At 62.7% G+C, this 18,834-nt stretch overlaps 3 protein-coding genes across 5 annotated transcripts in view; 1 reads left to right on the top strand and 2 right to left on the bottom strand.

Annotated features, from left to right (window-relative positions):
- Positions 1–4,559: 4,559 nt before the first annotated feature.
- Positions 4,560–16,590, bottom strand: FGF17 (fibroblast growth factor 17). Of its 2 annotated transcripts, none has more exons than XM_052805343.1 (6): positions 16,574–16,590; positions 8,962–8,979; positions 8,748–8,784; positions 6,488–6,665; positions 5,270–5,376; positions 4,560–4,856 (listed from the first exon to the last, which is right to left on the bottom strand). In XM_052805343.1, exons 1-6 carry the CDS (start codon positions 16,588–16,590, stop codon positions 4,560–4,562), a joined length of 654 nt encoding a protein of 217 aa, XP_052661303.1. The 2 variants fall into 2 exon arrangements, with proteins under 2 accessions (XP_052661303.1, XP_052661304.1); XM_052805344.1 differs by having other exon boundaries at positions 6,488–6,632.
- On the top strand, positions 15,314–17,371 carry PBDC1 (polysaccharide biosynthesis domain containing 1). The gene is made up of 6 exons (XM_052805345.1): positions 15,314–15,366; positions 15,453–15,518; positions 15,970–16,029; positions 16,137–16,277; positions 16,365–16,476; positions 16,631–17,371. The coding sequence occupies exons 1-6, from the start codon at positions 15,349–15,351 to the stop codon at positions 16,747–16,749; spliced, it is 516 nt and encodes a 171-aa protein (XP_052661305.1). The 5' UTR covers positions 15,314–15,348; the 3' UTR covers positions 16,750–17,371.
- Positions 17,202–18,834, bottom strand: part of XPO7 (exportin 7) — a 50,019-nt gene continuing 48,386 nt past the window's right edge. For both annotated transcript variants that reach the window (XM_052805341.1, XM_052805342.1), the window contains exon 28: positions 17,202–18,813. In XM_052805341.1, coding sequence (XP_052661301.1) covers positions 18,720–18,813 — 94 coding nt within the window. In that variant the 3' untranslated portion in view covers positions 17,202–18,719. The remainder of the gene's footprint in view (positions 18,814–18,834) is intronic.

The following is an 18,834-nucleotide window of genomic DNA, read 5'->3' as shown; positions in this document are numbered from 1 at the left end:
AGCCGGCATCATGACGAAGCAGTATTCGCTCCCGCCGCTGCTCGCTCCCGCTCCTACCGCTTTCCCGGCACAAAGAGGGAGGAAAACATAAATAAACCCGGCGCTGTCCGGCTGCCAGAAATAACCCGGCCGGTGCTGGGGGTCCCCAGCACCCCCTCCTCCAGCCCCTGCAGCGTATGGGGGTTGCAGTTGGGGACAGTATCCCCTGCCCCTCCCCTGGCTGGGGTTTTGACCCCCCCGAGCCCCGCAGTGCTGTGAAAGGGGGGCTGAGCACCCCACGGTGCGTGGGCTGGGCTGCGGCACGGTGGGTGGTGGGTGAGGATGGTACCCCCTCCCTGTCCAACCCGACCCCCAGCCTGGGTTTGGGGGTTCTCTGAGGGTGGCACCTACCCCTCGCTGCCCTGGGAAGGGAAATACAGCAGGAATTTCCATCTCTGGGGCCAACAGAGCCCAGTGAGCGACTGGGAGGTGCTGAGCATCTGCTAAAAATCCAGCCCTGACCTCTGCAGATGCTGCCCTGCCCCTCGGTGCTGCCAGGGAGAGCCCGGAGCTGGGCAGTGGGGAGAGCCGGTGCCCCTCGCATCCCAAGCCCCCCAGGTCCTGGGGGGGTCACGGTCCAGCCCCTGCCTTCGGGCAGAACCCCCGGGGTTCAGCGGTGGGGCTGGCCGGGCACCCAGGGCTGGACTGGGAGGCTGCGGCTGCTCCCCGTTCCCCCCCAGAGCCCCTCGGCACACGGGCCTGGCCGAAAACCCAGGTGGCCAGCATGGGACTGGTGCCACAGCCGGACCCCCCCCGGGGGCGGCGAGGCTGCGTTGGTGCCGCAGCGCCAGGAGCCAGCATCTATTCCCGGCTCTGTGTGGGAGAGAGCTGCTTGGTGACAGCAGCTCCGTTTCTGGGTCCTCTCCCCGGCGCTGCGCTCCATGCTGTTTGCTGCCTCAGTTTCCCTCCTGGCTCAAGCGAGGGCCGCTGGACCCCCTGGATGCACATCTGGGGGGGTGCACGCCCAGGGATGCACATCTGGGGGGATGCGTGCCCAGGGTGCATGCACACGCCCTTTGGTGCCGGGGCCAGCCCGGATCGTTGGACCAAGAGCATCACGGCTTCAGCCCCGAGATGCTGCCGTGGCCCCACATGGAAGCGGCTTCTCCAGCCCCAGCCCCGCCGGGAGCCCCCCCGGGGCCGTGCCCATGAATAATCGAGGCTGCGGCTGCCTCCCCCATGCTAACCCAGTTTCTCAAGCATGAAGACGACCGCAGCGGCTGCTCGGCGGCCACCACCTGCGCCCGGGGCCGCTCGGGTACCTGAACCTGCCGTGGTACCCGCTGTGGGCTCAGCCCCCCAACACCACAGCATCCAGGGGTGCCCGGAGGGAGGGAGGAGTTTGGAAACGCACGTATCCCGCACCAGCCGGGCACCACGCATCAGCTCTTACACCTTCGCGTGCATCCACCAAAATCCAAGCCCGGCCACGCTCGCCGGAGCCTCCCCCCACCGTGTGCCCACCGGCCCCGCAGGGTCACCCCTCATCCCGGCGATGCCCTTCAAAGCCAGGCCCAAGACAGGCAGCTGCCGGTCCCTTGCCAGGGGGGGCTGCTGGGGGGCTAGGGCATGGGGGCAGAGGGTAGCAGGGCCCTACCTTCAAGGGAGCCCATGGCCCGCTGCAGGCAGGTCTGCTTGTCCTCCGGGAGCCATGCCTGCGCCGAGCATCCCCTCCCCTGCGCCGCACAGCACGTTGCTACAGCGACCGCCTCCCGCCGCAACCGGCTGGTGCTGAGCGATGGAGGATGTGCAGGAGGATCCTTCGGCCTCACCGAGCGATGGAGGATGTGCAGGAGCCTCTTTGGGCTTCACCGAGCGATGGAGGATGTGCAGGAGCCTCTTTGGGCTTCACCGAGCGATGGAGGATGTGCAGGTGCCTCCTTCGGCCTCACCGAGCGATGGAGGATGTGCAGAAGGATCCTTCGGCCTCACCGCCCTTGTGGGATGGGGGCGAGGAGCCTTCCCACAGCCCTGGGGGGGATGCAGCCCCTGCAGCCCTCTGCGAGGCAGCTGCCCGACCCAAAATTGCCCCCGCTGCCCCACCGCAGGGCTGCTGGGTTTGCAGAGGGCATCGCCCCGGAGGAGCCCGGTGACAGCAGCCCTGCGAGGGCTGGTCTGGATACGACCCGTGTCCCAGGGGACACCGGCCCCTGCCACCCCAGCGATGCCCCAAGTCAAGATCACGGGAGCCCTCTGTCAGGACTGGGACACTGTGGGGTGCGAGGACCACGGGACTGGGGATGGCAGCGGGGTGGGGGGCTGGCACCCATCACCTCTAGGGTCATGGCTCTGGGGAAGCTGCCCTCCCTGGCTGCAACCCCCCCCACCCAAGCATCCTAAGCCCCCCCTCAGCATCCCAAGGCCCCTGAGCATCCCCAGTCTGCGGGAGAGCAAAGCCTTGGGAAAGGCTGGGCACGCTGCGGCGGGGCGAGACACCCTCCAGTGCACTTTCTGCACAGAGGACATTCCTGTCCCCACCTCCGCCCCCCGCCCCAGGTCTCACCTCAAAAAACAAGAAAGAAGCAGTGTGAGGGTGGTTTTTTTTTTTTTCTTCTTCCCTGGCCATAATTAAAAAGGACTCACCCTTCCGAGCCCTTTCTATCCCGGGAGGTCGAGAAGAAAGAGAGGGGAGGAAGGGGAAAACCCTGAAAGAAAAGAGAGGAAGGGCTTGGGAAGGAGAAGAGAAGGCGGTGGAGGGGGGGAAAGGGACGGGGAAAAATTAAAGTGGAGATTACACAAAGGGAACTCCTCTACCTTTGAAGCTTTGGCTAAATTGGGGAGGGGGCGGCGGGGGCAGGGAGGGTCTGGACCCAGTCGGCCCCTTTCTCAAAGCCCTCTCCTTTCAAGAATGTCTCGAATTCCTGCGGAAACAAGAAGCCAGGGTTGTGGGGCCGAAGGAAACGGGAGGGGGAAAAAAAAAATTACCCCGGCCGCTCGGCTAATTCCCGCCTGCCACACCTGGGCAGGCAGCGCCGGGCGCATTGTTCGGCCGTAATTGCTGGGTGTTGCATTTCTCTTCTGCTTTAAAGCTTCATTTAACTCAAACTGTTATAATTTTCTCCCCCCCCCCCCTGCATTATGCTAGCGGGGCTTTGTAGGGGCTGGGTGAGCCCCGGTTAAGGGATTACATCCTCCCCACAGTCCAGCTGCCACCTCCCAGGGCATTGTCAGAGGGGAAAGCAATTATGGGGAGGGTGGGACGGCACGGGCTGGGGGCACCGAGCTCGGGGCCTGGGGGGACAGCCCCACCGATGGCCACCACGGGGTGGGCAAGCCGGTGGCCCTGGGCTGGGGGAGCAGTGGGTACCACGCCGGGTGCCACCCCGAGGGTGATGCCCTGTTCACCAGGATGCTGCAGACACCCCCAGGACACAGACCAGGGGGGCACAGACAGGGATGGGGACACAGGGACTCGCCTACAATGGTCACCTTCATCCTCCTGCCACGCAGCATCTCTCCCCGAGCATCGGGTGCTTGCACCCTAGGTGGGTGAGGACACCCTGTGCCAAGGAGGAGCTGGGTGCCCCCCCCCCCGTTCCAACAGGCACGAAGCCTGTGGCAAAGCCTCGGCATGGGAACGAAAACTCCCCCAGGCCCCATCAGTCTAGACACTCGCTTTTATTTGCCTCGGGGTTTCCTCCTTTACACAAATAAACTCCAAAGTCTAACCGTTTAGGCCTAAAACTGACTGGTAAAGGAAACAGCAGAACTCGTAAAAACATGCACATAACCAATCGAAAAATAAAAATAACCTAAAGGTGGTTTCTCTTTGGCCAGCAGAGCCTCATGGGCACCCACACGTGTCCCCACACTGCCAGCACCGTGGTGCCACCGGGAGAGGGCACAGACCTTCCTCTCCAATAAATAACGCAGAGACCCCATGGCTGCGGGGATACAAGTGCTGGCCCTGGGGTCTGCATGCCCGGGCACCCCCCGCCTCCCCTCCAGAGCTGCACAGACAGACCGACGGACAGACCGGTACCCCCGCACTCCCCATCACCTGGCCGCCCGTGGTGCCCTGCCATCCCTCACAGGGACGGGCACAGCATCCCGCTGACCCTGGGGCTGGGGACAGGCTCTCCATCCCGCTCCGGAGGGGATATCCCACAGTCTCGTGGCCGGTCCCATCCATCCCTGGCACCGAGAGCCTGGTCTGTTGGGGACAGGAATGTGTCCAGGGGTCCTAGCCCTCTGTGGCATGGGGACAAGTCTCCGAGAGGCTGCCAAGGGGAGCGGGCAAAGGCACTGGGTGGTGAATGTGGGTACCACGGGATGCTCCAGGGATGAAGGGACCCCAGCGTGGGGCTATAAACACCAGTGACCGTGCCCAAAGCGTGCGCTCCCCAACCTATTCGTGGTGCCCAAGAGAAGTATAAAAATAGAGCATCTTTCAAAAAAGAAATGGGGAAGAAACAGTGCTGGAGGGTGCCAGGAGAAGGGGCAGAGTCTGGCGAGGCCGAAGGCCGTGAGGATGAGGAGGGCAGGGCCCGGCGGGGGGCCAGTCCAGGGGCCGCCGGGCGTTACGTGCGTGGGCGAGGGGCACGGGTGCGACGGGTCCGGCGGGTGGGGGAGGACGAGCCGACGAACTCGAACTGCTTCTGCCGCTCGGCGTTGTTGGGGAAGGGCAGCTGCCCGCGGTACAGGCGCTTGATGAAGTGGGCTTCTCGCTGGTTCTGGCGGCTGCGGGAGGCTTTGCGGGGCCGACCTTTGCGGGTAAAGGCCATGTACCAGCCCTCGTAGCGGGCGTTTTGGAAAGCCGTGTAGTTGTTCTCCAGCACGATCTCTGTGAAGATGCAGTCCTTGCTCTTGCCGTTGGGCTGCGGGAGGAGGAGAGGGACGCTTAGGACCCGCAGGGATGGGGCTGGGGGCTTGCGGATGGGACCCAAGAGGTGCTGCTGCCCCCCAACCCATCCCTGCCACCCCCCAACCCATCCCTGCCACGTTCGCCATGGCACCAGCGCCGATGCACCAGGACCAGCTCCCCAAGGGCTTCTCCTCGCAGGAGCCAGGCTGAGCAGCACGGTGCTGATGGAGGAGAAGGGGGACTGGTAGCTTTGGGGGGGGGGGGGCCGGGGAGAGCCCCCCATTGCACCAACACAGCCCCTATAACTGGGGACACGGGGACCAGCCTGGCCGAGCATCCCAGCTCCAGCTGCTCGTCGAGGTGCCCGGGCTGAGCTCTGGGGACCAGGCACACATGAAGGGCGAGCGTGGGGGGGCCTGGACTCACTTTCCCGATGAGTTTGCCCCGCTTGCTCATGCAGATGTACTTCTCGCTCTCAGCCCCCTTGATGCGGACGCGGCTCCCGAAGGTGTCCGTCTCCACGATGAGCTTGGCTGCGAGGAAGGGAGCAAGGGGGAAGTGTCCCACGGGGGCTGTGGCACCCCCCCCATGAGCTACTGGCACCCAAACCACCCCCGTCCCCTTCTCCCTGCCTCCGTCTCACCCCCCAGCATCCCTCCCTGCCCTTTCTGCCCATCACCGGTGGGGCTGGGAGGACGGCGAGCCCCCGCAGCCGGGGCAGAGCAGCCCTTGCCGGAGGATGCTCCCCAGCCATGATGCTAAAGGGCCTTTGTTAAAACCCAGCAGAGTCAAACCGGGTGTTTGATGAAGGCGCCGGGGAGAGCAACGGCCCCTTCCTTCCCCCCCCCTGCCCCGGCACATCCGCATTGTCGGCGATTCAATGGGTTCTCCAGGGCTAGACCGAGTCCAGCACCCGGCGGGTTAATTATCCTCGTCCTCATTGTTTCTCTACAACACAGCGGTGGCTGCAAAGGTTGGGAGCCGACACTGAAACCAATGACCCCGGCGGGTCCTGTGCTCCTGACAGCCTGTGCCTGAGCAGGCAGGGAGACCTGGAAAGGTGGTGAATCAGCCTCGCCGGTCACCCAGCTTTGAAAAGCCTTTCCCGAAGCTTTTAGATACTGGGGATACCAGCCTGGCCTTTGCGGGGCTGCGATGCCCGTCAGCGGGGCGTCAGGGCTGGAGCTCCCCAGCAAACCTTGTGGGGAAAGGTGATGTGTTCGGGTGGGCTCTGCCCCGGGTGGGCTGTCCGTGCTGCCCACCACGTATGGATATTTAAGAGGCTGATGCTGAGATCAGGCGATTGCCTCCAGGAAAAGTTGTCTCACGCCAAGAAGAGATTAGAAAGCAAAAGCCCTAAATATAGGGCTTATAAATGCTGCATGGTACCAGAGAAATGCATGATTTTGGAAGTTTTGAGGTCAAGGCTGGCTGGTCGGGAGCCATGCTCTCACAGGAGTTACTTGGGGAATTTTGGGGTATAAAACCAGCCAGCTGGGTCAATTAAAACCTCCCCACACCCCCTATTCCCCCTGCAAAAATTCCTCTGGGAAGAGACATTTCCCTGACCTTTTCCAGCCCTTGCACGAGCACGTCCATCCCAGGCTGCAGCTAAACCCCTCCACGGAGCCACCGGCCCCTTACCGAACTTGTTGCCGTCCTCGGCGGTGGCGGTGATTCTTTTGCCGTTCACCTGGACGTGCTTGCCGCTGGTCCGGCTGTAGAGCTGGTACTCCCTGATCTGCCGTCGGCTCAGCTGGTCGGTCATGGCACCCTGGTCCCTCACGTACTGGTTAAAATTAGGAGACGGTTGATTCTCCCCCTTTGTTTACAAAGGGAAAAATAAAATCAATTTGTTTTGGACAGCCGACGGCAAGGGGATGGAGCGGGGAGCCCGGCGGGGTGTGAGGGCTGGGGTTGGCCCCGGGGGACACGGAGATCCACCCGCTACCCCCCGTCTGCGGGCGAGGGAGAGCTCCCAGCCATCGCCAGCCAAGCTGGTCCCTTTTGAGCAGGGACGAAGGCACCGAGTAGATGCTTTGGACCCGAGAGCGATTGGCATGGCAGGCAGGGAGAGGCAGAGATGTTGCTTTGCATCCCGCGCGTGAGGAGGATGCAGGGTCTCGCAGGGAAGGATGCTCTCCTCCGGGCACAGCCGACTGGTCCCTCGGGAGCGCGGTCGAGCTGCTGCTCCCGGCCAGATGGATGCTCGGCAGCATCTCCTGCTCGGGCAGCACCCTCTGCCTCCAGGTAGGTGCTGAGGACAGGCTGGGATGCGAGGGCTGACCCACTGGGTCCCTCGTGGTGGGCGAGACCCACCTAAAGCCGGGCTGGGTGTCCCAGGCGCAGAGCCGTCCCTTCCCAGTCCACCCTGAGCATGCACCGGCGCTGGGGCCGGAGGAATAAAACACCTCGCGGACCCGAAACAGCTCCACGGCTTATGCAGCACAAACACATGAAGGTTATTGTATGGTAAACAGCAGCTAATTACTGCAGGTGAGCTGGGGAGGGGGAGAATTAGTGCTGGTGGTCAGCGCCCGTCCCCACACCAGGCTCCAACCAGCACCTCTCAACACGCATCTTAAGACCCGGTTTAATCCTGGTGCCAGCGGGAAGCTGGGGCTCAGGGGCTGAGGGATACTGACCCAAAAACCAGCTCCGAAAGGGCTGCGGGCAGGGGATGAGCTCCCGGGGGGGGGACGGACGCATCTCCTGCTGCTCCCCCGGGGAGCTCATCCCCTGGGAACACCTGGGGAGCATTTGGGGAGCTGGCTGCCCAGTTTGGGGTGCGCAGCATCACCCCGCTGCACGGGACCCGCCGTCCCGCATCCTTCGGGGTGCTGCAGCATCGCCTCGCCGGGCGTGAAGCCCGGCACGAGGGGACCAGGCCCTGGCCGTTCTTCTTGCGGGGTGGGGGGGAGCAGCAGGATGGTGGGGGGCACTGCCTGCCCCCCCTGTACCCCCCCCGGCTCCCCACCACCTTTGTGTGCGACTGGGGACTCATTTCCTGCCAGGATCCACTTTAAAGCCTTTGGGGCTGGCCGAGGAGGTGGGCTGGGGGGGGGAGTGGCCCCTCTCCATCAAAGGCAGTTCCCTTCCCCTCTCATTTTCAAAGAAATAAAAGCATTTACCTTGGGGAAAAAAAAAAAAAAAAAAAAAAAAAAAAGAAAAAAGGTCCCGAGCACGTATTAAGGCTGCTGGGGCCGGCAGCTACGGGGGTTTTGTTCGGGCTCTGGAGCAGAGGGTGCTGATATGGAACAGTGCATTTTAATAGTTGCTGCCTTTCTAAAGCGCACAAAAAGGGATGGTGCAGCCTGAGAGGGTTGGGGGGAGAGGGGAGGGGGGTGTCGAACCTCACACCACCCCGCTGCTGGGGCGACCAGAACCTGCTCTGCCCCGTTAACCCCCTCGGCAGCCGGCCTCGGCGTGAGCGAGGCCAGAGTCCGGCCCCGAGAGCTCAAGGCTGACGGACTTGGCACGTCTCTCCCCAAACGAGGCTTCAAGAAATGTGTCGTCTGCTTCCCCGCTGACCTTGCCCGGGCCCAGCAGCCCCAGGCAGATGGGGAAACTGGAGGAGTCCGGGGAGGACGTGCCTCCCCATCGCAGATACCCCAGTACCAGCCCATTGCAGCCCCGAAGCCGGTGCTGATGGGCACAGCCGGCTCCGGCGGGGACACAACCCCGCGGGCACCTTCGCGGCATCCTTCCCCTGCCCGGAGCTGGGTACCGCTTGGGGTGGGAAGGCACCGGCCCCCTCGGTCCCCGGGAAAGCCCCTCGCCAGAGCAAAGGACACCCCCAAAGCCAACGGTTAGCTCGGCGGATGGCAGAGCGGGCGCCTTCGCCCAGCCCCGCGCTGCGGCACAGCCAGACGTGCCGCGGGGTTAGTAAAACAAATCCACGTACCTGGGTCTGACAGGAGAACATGAGGAGCTGGAAACATCTGCAGCGGGAGACAAAAGAGAAAGGGGGAGAAACAGGGTGTTTTGTTCGGGGTTAGTTGTTTTCTCTCTCCCCCCCCACACCCCACAAGGAATAAGCCGTGTCTAACGGCACTAAGAATAAACTACTGATAAACCCGGGTTGCAAAGAATTGCAACAAGCGGCGCACGGGGCTTACATGGAGAGGTTCTGCAGGCTGATGGGTTGCATGGCGCTCGTCGAAGGCCCCCACGCACCGGCATGAAACGAAGGCACGGCCACGGGCTCTCTGCAAACCTGCCCTCCCTCACCGCCGGCACATCCCCGCCGGGGCAGGGAAAGCCGAGGAGCAGCCCGTCCCCTCCTTCCTCGGGTGATCCCCACGCTCGGGGCGGGCGAGGGAAAAACCGGGCGAAACCCAGGCTGTCACCGCACCGGCGAGCCCACGTGCGATGCCAACGTCTCCGGAGCAGCGGCGGCGACGGAGCATGGGGAAGGCGGCTGGGGTCGGGTCCTCTCCTCCTCCTCCTCCAGCCCTGGGGGCTGCGCGTCCTAAGCTTTGGGGGCATCCAGATCCATCCTGTCCCCCGCGTCCCCACCCCATCAGCCTCCCGTCCTTGGGTTAGTCCCCGGTTTGCATCTCCCTCCGGCAGCAGCTAGCGGGAAAGGTGGCTGCGGGCGAGGCAGGGTCGCCCACCGTCAAGGGCAGCACCCGCAGCCCCCCGTTCCATCGAGCCGCCGGCACCCTCCCAGTCCTGACCTGGCGATGGTGGGAGATGCACGAAGCAGCAGCCTTTAAAGGTGGGGAGAGCCCGTGTCAAGAGGGGCTGGACCTCTCCCGGGAGGCAGTCGGCACTGCGGAGAGAAGGAGGATCGGACCTAGCAGGGGCCAGGGCAGGAGGAGGGGATGGGGGAGGCGTGGAGGCAGGGGGGGGAGGCTCAGCCGCTTGGGGTGTCCCCATCGCAGGGGGTGGCAAAGCCCCCCACCTCGCCCCATGGAAGGGAAGATGCCGGGGCAGGGGGGGTGATGCTGTGGGGCATGGCGATGGGACCACGGATGGGAAAAGCCCCCGCTGTGGGGAGAGCTGTGTCAGGCCTCAGGGAGGGATGCGGTGGCACAGAGGATGCTTTTTGTCACCCTCCTTTCACCAAGGTGCCAGGCACGGCCCTGGTCCTCGCATCGTGCACAGAAAAGCACCGTAGCAGTTTTTAACCAGCTGGTTTAATGCTGGGGGGGCTCTGGGGACCCAGTCACAGCTCCCCCACGCACCCACCAACAGCTCCCCTCTTTCTCCTGCCCGCTCCCAGCCCCACCGGGTATCACCTCCCCATCAGGAGATGGAGGCTGTGCACCCCTCCACGCTCCATTTGCTCGGCCGGGGAGGTGCTAAGTGCCTTATAAATACCCCTGCAGGGAGCTGGGGTAATGCCTCGGGGGGGGGTAAAACATCCCAGCAGATGGGATCAGGGGTTTAGTATAGAAACAGCTTGCCTCCATGCTTATGCCTCAGTTTCCCCATCAGTGCAAGGGGGGGGGGGGTATCAGGCCCCTCGGGAAAGGCATGATGGAGATCAGCAGGGTACCCACACACCCCCATCTGCAGGAGGGTGGGGGGCCTGATTCAGTGCTAATGACCCAAATTAGACCTCCCCTGATGCCTTCTCACCTCCTGGGCCAGGAATTCAGCCTGAAACACAGTTTGCAGCCCCCAGTAACCACAAGTGTGGCATCCCCCGGCTCAGGGGGTCCCCTTCCACCCCAGTGCCCATGGGGACAAGCCCCCCCCCCCCCCCCTATCCCCAGGACTCAGCATCCCTCAGGGGCCACAGGGAATGATTGATGGCTGTAGAGCCATCATCACTCCTGGTGTGTCCCATCCCATCTCCCCCCTCCCCGGTTTGGGGCAGAGGGTCCCGGGGAGCTGTCAACGCACCGGTGGGGGGGCTGGCTTGTGCAAGCAGCCCCTGCAGGGCGAGGAAAGGCTGAAGGGACAGGGCTGCCTGTCAAAACCTTCTGCGTGTGGCCCTTGCAGGCGAGAGCGTCTGGGGACCGTGCCCTGCAAGGGTAGCCCCTGTCCATCCATCCCCCCCCCCCTCCAAGTCCCCAGCACGGCAGCTCCCCCAGCCTCCCCCTGGCAGCCCAAATGGGGCACCCTGCTCCCCACAGCTGGGGACTGACCTGGCCCCAGAGTCCCCCCCCAGCCTTGGCATCCCCCCCGCCACAATCCCCAGAGGCTCAGCCCTCCTGCCCCACACCTGGAGCAGACTAAAGCCTGCCTTTGTGGTGGGCTCAGCTCCCCTCTCGGAGCCAATCTGAGACACAGCAGTCCCCCGCACGCTCCCGAGGGGCACCGGACCCTCCACAAATACCTGCTGCCTCCAGACCAAGGCCAGGTCAATGGGTTATAATCATCTCCCTGCTGCTCGGTAATCCCCCTTTGTCTCCTATTCACAAGCAACACTTGTTACCCTGCGCAGGACAGGGGGTAGGGGGGCTGCTGCCGGCCCCCCCAGCCCAAAGGGAAGGATGCTGTCAAGGCAGGCAACACGCCAGAGCCAGGGCAGTGGGCACGGGGCTCCTCACAGCCCTGGGGGGAGGCAGGAATAGCCCCTGGTCAGGATGGAGGATGCTCCCACAGCCCCCCCCCCCCAACCCCTCCATCCCCAGCGCAGAGAGCCAGGAGTGCAAAACACCCTTTATTGGGGAAGGACAACACCAAACCAGCAGCTTTCCAGGCTCTTCTACACCTGGAAGGAAAGGAAAAAGGGTCTTACAACACAGGCATCCCCAGCTGACCCTGCTTTGGGTCTGGGACTGTCCCAGCCCCACTCAGCCATGAGATGGGGGGGCACACGTGGGTCCCTCCCTCACACCCAGCCACCCCATCCCACTGCCCCGTACCTGGCTGGGTTCTGCCACAGCTCCTGCTACTTCTTCGCTGCTGCCTCCCTGCCCCGGTCAGCTCCTTGTCCCTGCAGGGATGGGACCGTGGTACTCAACCAGGGGAGCTCCGGGCTTGGGGAGCCCCCAGCCCTGGGCACAGCCGGTCAGGACAGCCTGGCCCTGTGTTTTCCCCCCATTTTTTGAGTTCAGCAGCTGATAGCATCACACATCAGCCCCTTGCTCTCCCCAGAAGCTCCTAAGTCCTGGTCAATGAGTGTTAACCCACATGCCTAGCTGGGATGGGGTAAGTGGGAGATGCAGAGGGACACCCTGGCCGGCTCCTACCTTGCTGGGAAGGGGATCCTCGGGGGAGACGTTGTTCCTGCTTGGGAGAAAAAGGGGAGGGCTGGGATTAGGGGTGCGGGGTCCCAGCAGCGTGGGGGATCCCCTGCTCCACAGTGGGGCTGGTGGATACATTTCCCTCCATCATACTCACAGCTCATCCTCCTTCTCCAGCCTCCTCTTCTAGGGGAGAGAGAGGAAGATGTAGACGGCAGGCAGGATGGGGACTACGCTACAGAGCCTGTGACTCTTCCTCCCTCCCCGAGGGATGAAGATTACGGCTCACCCCCTTCACAGAGAGGGGTTTGGGGCTGGGGTTCGGTGGGAGCGCAGAGCAGCCCATCCCTGGGGATCAGGGCATGGGAAGCTCCCAGCAGAGGAGGCTGCACCCCCACCCATGGCACAGGGACCCCTCTGCGCACCGTGTCCCCAGCCAAGGGGGTGCTTACCTTGGCAGCATTGCCCTTCTTGTCAACTTGGCCCTTGGGGGGCTTCTTGGGGGACTCCTCTGCTGGTTCCTCTTCCTCAGCATCCTCCTCTTCCTCTTCCTCCTCCTCATCCCAGGACAGGTTGGACATCACTGTGGGAGCAGCTGGCTGAGCCCCCGCTCCCAAGAAGGGGGCACGGGGCGGTGGTACCCCAATACTTACTGGAGACATGCTGCCCGCTGATGTAGACGGGGCCGGAGCCGGCTCTCAGGTGGAAGGTGACTGGAGGTGTCAGCTCCACTCCCATCAGGGTGGCCTGGAAAAGAGGAGGGTGGTAGCACCCACCTGTAGCAGCCCCCCTCCCCGGGGCAGCCCCCACCCCTGGGCACTCACCATGGGCAGCACAGAAGGCTTCAGCGTGGCCAAGGGTACCGGGGAGCGGGCACCCCCCTCAGCCAGCACGATCTCCACCACGTGGAACTCATCCCGTGCCATCTCTCCCAGGCAGATCTTTGGGGAACGAGAAGAACATTCCCCCCGTGACCCCCATAGCATCCAGGCATCCCTTGCCTGGGACCTCTGGGGGTTTGGGGGGGGGGGGGGGGGGGACACAGGGACCACCTACCGTCCTCAGGGCCAGCTGCTGCTCACACTGCCATTCCTCCGGTACCTGGAAGGTGTAGGAGTCCCGCTCGCTGCTCAGCTCACACCCTGCGGGCAGACTGGTGTCAGAGTGGGGCTGCTCAAGGTTGGAGGGGGGGCACAGGGAAGGGGGAGCAGCCCAGTGCAGCCCCCAGCCCCACTGGGACACTGCTGGGCTGCCCCAGTGCTTACCCCAGATCATGGACACAGGCTTCTCAGATTTGCTGTCGATGCTCTCCATAAGGGATATGGCTCCAGGATCCCTCAGCCTGGGGGAAGCACACAGCACTGCTCTGCAGGAATTCCCCCCCCCCAAGACCGCAGGACCCCCCCAGCCCTACCCCAGCTACAGCCAGAGCATGTCACCCCTCGTGCTCCCCCAACACCTCGTCCCCAGAAGCGACACAACCAGCTACTAACGCTGCACTAGAAAACTCACCCCCAGACACTCAATTTAATTACCAAGAGCAGCCTCCAAACACACCAGCAAGCCCCCCCCCCCCCCACCAGCTTATAGAGGCAGAGGACCCCCCCCACCCAATCAATCAATTAATCAGCACCCCTGGCCCTTTCCATCTTAAATAGCAACAGCACCTGAGGGGCAATTAGGCCCCCCAGGTGTGTGTGAGCCCTGAGCTCTGTCCTGCATCACGGCTGACGAGCAGAAGAGCCCCTCGATCCCACCCCGGGAGGTGGGTGTCCCTGCTGAGCCCCCCCCCCCCCCAGCCCATAGCACCCTGCTGCTGCAGCACTGGGCGGGGGGACCCACCACCCCAAAAGCTGCAGGGGCAGAAGCGTCAGCCTGTGAAGCGACCCCAGAGAGTCCCAGTTCGCAGCGGGGGGGTAGTGGTGGTGGGGCTGGTGTCCCCCCACTGCCCCAGCTCTCCGGGAAGAGGCTGTTGGGGGGCACAGCCCCCACCTCGGGGGTCTGCAGTGCCAGCCCCCGGCACCGCTGCCTGCCCCGCCGGGCACCCGGCAGCTCTGCGGTGCCACGAGTGGGGACCCAGCGGGTGCAGCGCTGGGGTCCTGCCGCGTGCCGTTCGGTGTGCCACGGGGCACCGTGCCCTGCCGTGGGCCACCTGGTAGTGTCACGGGCCACTGTGCCCTGCCGTGGGCCACCTTGGTGTGCCACGGGCCACCTTGCCCTTCTGTGGGCCACCTTGCCCCGCAACCTCTGCCGCATGCCACCTTGGCGTGCCACTGGTCACCTTGCCCTGCCGTGGGCCACCTTGGATTGACACGGGTCACTTTGGCCCTCTGTGTGCCACCTTTCCCTGCAACCTCTGCCACGGGCCACCTTGGGTTGACACGGGTCACCTTGCCTTTCTGTGTGCCACCTCGTAGTGTCGTGGGCCACGTTGCCCTTCTGTGGGCCACCTTGCCCTGCAACCTCTGCCATGGGCCACCTTGGCGTGCCGCTGGTCACCTTGCCTTTCTGTGTGCCACCCTGTAGTGTCACTGGTCACCTTGCCCTTCTCTGTGCCACCTTGCCCCGCAACCTCTGCCACGGGCCACCTTGGCGTGCCATGGGTCACCTTGCCTTTCTGCGTGCCACTCTGTAGCATCACGATTCACCTTGCCCTGCTGTGTGCCACCCTGTAGTGCCACTAGCCACCTTGCCCTTCTGTTTGCCACCCTGTAGTGCCACTGGCCACTTTGCCCTTCTGTGTGCCACCTCGTAGTGTCACTGGCCACTTTGCCCTTCTGTTTGCCACCTTGCCGTGCCACTGGCCACCTTGCCCTTCTGTTTGCCACCCTGTAGTGCCACTGGCCACTTTGCCCTTCTGTGTGCCACCTCGTAGTGTCACTGGCCACTTTGCCCTTCTGTTTGCCACCTTGCCGTGCCACTGGCCACCTTGCCCTTCTGTTTGCCACCCTGTAGTGCCACTGGCCACTTTGCCCTTCTGTGTGCCACCTCGTAGTGTCACTGGCCACTTTGCCCTTCTGTTTGCCACCTTGCCGTGCCACTGGCCACCTTGCCCTTCTGTTTGCCACCCTGTAGTGCCACTGGCCACCTTGCCCTTCTGTGTGCCACCTCGTAGTGTCACTGGCCACTTTGCCCTTCTGTTTGCCACCTTGCCGTGCCACTGGCCACCTTGCCCTTCTGTGTGCCACCTCGCCCTGCAACCTCTGCCACGGGCCACCTTGGGGTGCCACGGGTGCCCTTGCCCTGCCCTCTGCCCCCCCCCCCCCCCGCGCCGTGTCCCTGCGTGTCCCCCCCCCGTGTCCCCACGGGCGCACGCGCGCGTGGGCGGGGCCGCGGCGCCGCTTCCGGCAGCGCGGGGCCACGATGGCGATGGCGGGGCTGGTGGGGCCGGCGGGGCCGAGGGGGGGGGACACGGCGGGGCTCCCCCCCCCGCCTCCCCGGTCCCTCAGCAGCTTCTCCCCACGCAGGGACCCGGCGAGGCCGCCGCGGCCGCTCACGCCTTGTCGCTGCCGGCCGAGGCCTTCGGGAACGATGTGAGTAACTGCGGGGGGGGGGGGGGGGAGGCCCTTTCCCGGGGGGGTGTCCCAGCCCCAGGGGGGGTGTCCCTGTCCCGGGGGGGGGGTGTCCCAGCCAAGGGAGAGGGTCCTAGCTCAGGGGGGGTCCCTATAATGGCGAGGGGGGGGTGTCTCGGCCCCAGGAGAAGGGTCCCGGTCCGGGGGGGGGGGGGGTCCCCCAGCACCGAGGGGGTGTCAGCCCCCGGAGGGGGGGGGGGGGTCCCGCAGGGATGGGCTGCTGTGGGGTTTGCAGGTCCGCAGCATCCCCCAGACCCCCACCCCATCACCCTCAAGCCTTCCCCACTGCCCCCCTTGCCTCCACTCGCTTCCCCCCCCCCACAACCCCCCTCCCCCAAAGGGAAAGAGAGGACCCCCCCCCCCCCCCCCCCGAGAAGTGCAGCCCTGCCTGACCCCACTCCTGCCTCCACAGCCCCGCGTGGAGCTGGCCTGGGCCATGAAAGCACACCAGCACGCCCAGGTCTACTTCAATGTAAGTCCTGGGGGGGGGTCAGAGTGGTGGTGGGGGGCTTAGAGCAGTGGGGGGGGGGCTTGGGGGGAGGGGGGGGTCACGGTTAATTCTTTAGTGTTTTGTTGTAGCTCATCTCCTCCGTGGACCCCAAGTTTCTGAACCTCACCAAAGTCGACGACCAGATCTACAGCGAGTTCAGGAAAAGCTTCAAGGATCTTAAAATCGACGTGCTCGACCCCGAAGAGCTCAAATCGGAGTCTGCCAAGGAGGTCGGTGGGGAGCAAGGGGGGGGGGACGCACACAACCATTCCCCCTCTCCCGGGGCTCCAGGGATACCCGTGCTTTTTTCTCCCCAGAAATGGCGCCCGTTCTGCCTGCGGTTTGAGGGGGTGGTGGAGGATTTCAACTACGGCACCCTGCTCCGCCTGGACTGCCGCAAAGACTACACCGAGGAGAACACCATCTTCGGTGAGCGAGGGCCGGCACGGCACGGCTGGGCTCAGAAAGTCGCGGCGCAGGCTGGAGCCGGCGCCGTCCCAGCTAGAAAAGGGGTACACGAGGCTACAGGAAGGCTGAACCCATGGATCTGCTCTTTTTAAGTTTTTCCTCTCCCCTCTTTTAGCTACCAGAATCCAGTTTTTCGCCATTGAAATCGCTCGGAACAGAGAGGGCTGTAACAGCGTCGTCTACAGCAGTGCCAGGGAGCCGGCGGCCGCTGCGGCAGAAGCGGCGTCGGGGTGAGGATGGGATGAGCTCACCCGGCACCGAGCCGAGGAGGGGGCAGAAAGGCCCCTGCCCCACTGCTGGTCCCTGCCTGGGCAGGGGGAGAAGCAGGGCTGTACCTGCCTTCCCTGCTCCTCTGAGTTCAGACTCCGTTTCCAGACTGTAAATAAATGTTTTAAAAAAAAATAATAAAAAAATTCCTTGTGGTGCAGGTGGTCAAAGGGTTGTTCCCTAGATCGGACCAAAACCGCTAAGGAAGTTATCGCTGAATCCACTGATTTTGGCTAGACCTTTGCCTGCACCACTTGAGGCCCCCCATGCCAGAGTACGATCCACCCACGCAAATCAAATACAATTTTTTAACCCGCTTTGTGTGGAAAACTTGTCCCGCAGCAGGCAGGGGCCAGCTCCTGCCTGCGGGGTGCGCAGGGGAGAGCTCGGGGCGCAGGCGATGCCCAGGCAGACACGGCTCAGTAGAAACCATTGAAGTTTTATTTGCAGTCACAATGCTTACACTGTATGCAGCAAACACCCTTACAAGTCAACCAGCAATCTGCTCACGCGAAAAAGGACCCAACACACAATCGCCAGAGGAAAGAAAACAAAAAAAAAAGGGGGGGGGGGAATAAAATAAAATAAAGAGTAGGTGGTGCCTGGGAAGAGAAACTGAAGCCCTAAGGACTGAGTGTCTGTGGGTAGAGCTGAGCAAGAGGATGCACACGACTAGCAGCAACAATAGTGGAAAAAGTACAAGGCAAATGGGTTCCCTCCCCCATCAGCTTTCCTCTGTAAGTCAATTTTAATATCCAAAACATTTATTATGGTGACTTAGAAAAAATGGAATAATTTTAAAGGGGGCGTTAAATACTTCATGCTAGGCAAACCTTGTTATTAAGAACCCTCCGAGGTGGCAGGTTGGCTGCAGCAGCCCCGCGCTGCCGGCTCGGTCCGAGCGCAGGTGTGTGCTGCCGCAGGGGCCGGCCACGCTCGCTGCTGCGAGCTCCCGAGAGCGCGGCAAGCTCGCCGGCAGCCCGAGCATCCCACGCGTGCTACCTGCTCCACTGAGATGGGGGGGGAAAAAGAAAAAAAAAAAACAACCAAAAAAACAAAGGAGAAGGCAGAATGAGGAGATTGGCGCTGGGCAGGCACCCGGCACAGCGTCGGTCCGGAGGGAGGAAGGCGAGGGCCCTGCGAGAAGCGGGTTGACGAGGGGACAGCGCCTACTGCTACACCGGGGGATAGGAGAGACACCCACGAGCAAGCACGAATGAAAGATCACGCGGCATGGCTTAGAGTTCCTAATAACAAGGGCAAGACGGTAACAGGAAGTTGTGATTTCAAGGGGCTTAATAAGAAAAAATATACATTTGGAATTTTACAATGCCTTTTTTTTGTTGGTGGTTTTTTTTTTTTGTGGTTTTTTTTGGTTTTTTTTTTTTTTTGCTTCTCTCTACACTTGTCACTAAATATATCTCTGCACTTTCACACACCCACCCCTCGCCCAGTAAAGCTTCAGGCCTGCAGGACACGCTTTCCTCACTCGCATACACAACCCTCACGCCAGCACCGGTGCACCAGGACTCTGTAAAAATTTCAATCACACTTTTTTTTTTTTTTTTTAAACTGAGTCAATATAAACCTTGTTCAAAATGTTATGAAAAAATGTACATGTTTATACAAGGCAGGCTGCAGCAGAGCGCTGGCGTTCCACGCAGACATTCGGGTAGGGAGACGCTGGATTCTTGCACCTGGCTTATGCCCTTCCACCCCCTCCCACGGAAACAGAAGCACCCTGCCCCGGTGAGCTCAACAACCCCTCCTGTTCCCTCCTCCCTCGGGACGTGGAGTACGGCCCAAAGCGAGCGCCGCAATCCAGCCCTGGGGAAGAGCAGGGATTAGAAACGCCCTCTTTTCTTTCCATCGGAAACGGTAACCCCTCTGGGCCAGGCCAAAGAGATGCTGCTCTGTACAGGCGGAGTTGGGAGACGTCAGCTCATCATGTCGTTGCTGTTGACACCGTAGGTGGAGTTCTTCATGGAGTCGTTCACCTCTCGCCTGAACGCCGACAGGTTTTGTGTAAACCTAAGGAAAAGGCAGAGCAGC

This window comes from Harpia harpyja, chromosome 13 (assembly GCF_026419915.1).
Source record: "Harpia harpyja isolate bHarHar1 chromosome 13, bHarHar1 primary haplotype, whole genome shotgun sequence".
Classification (NCBI taxonomy): Eukaryota; Metazoa; Chordata; class Aves; order Accipitriformes; family Accipitridae; genus Harpia; species Harpia harpyja.
This window is presented reverse-complemented; position numbering and strand designations above follow the sequence as displayed.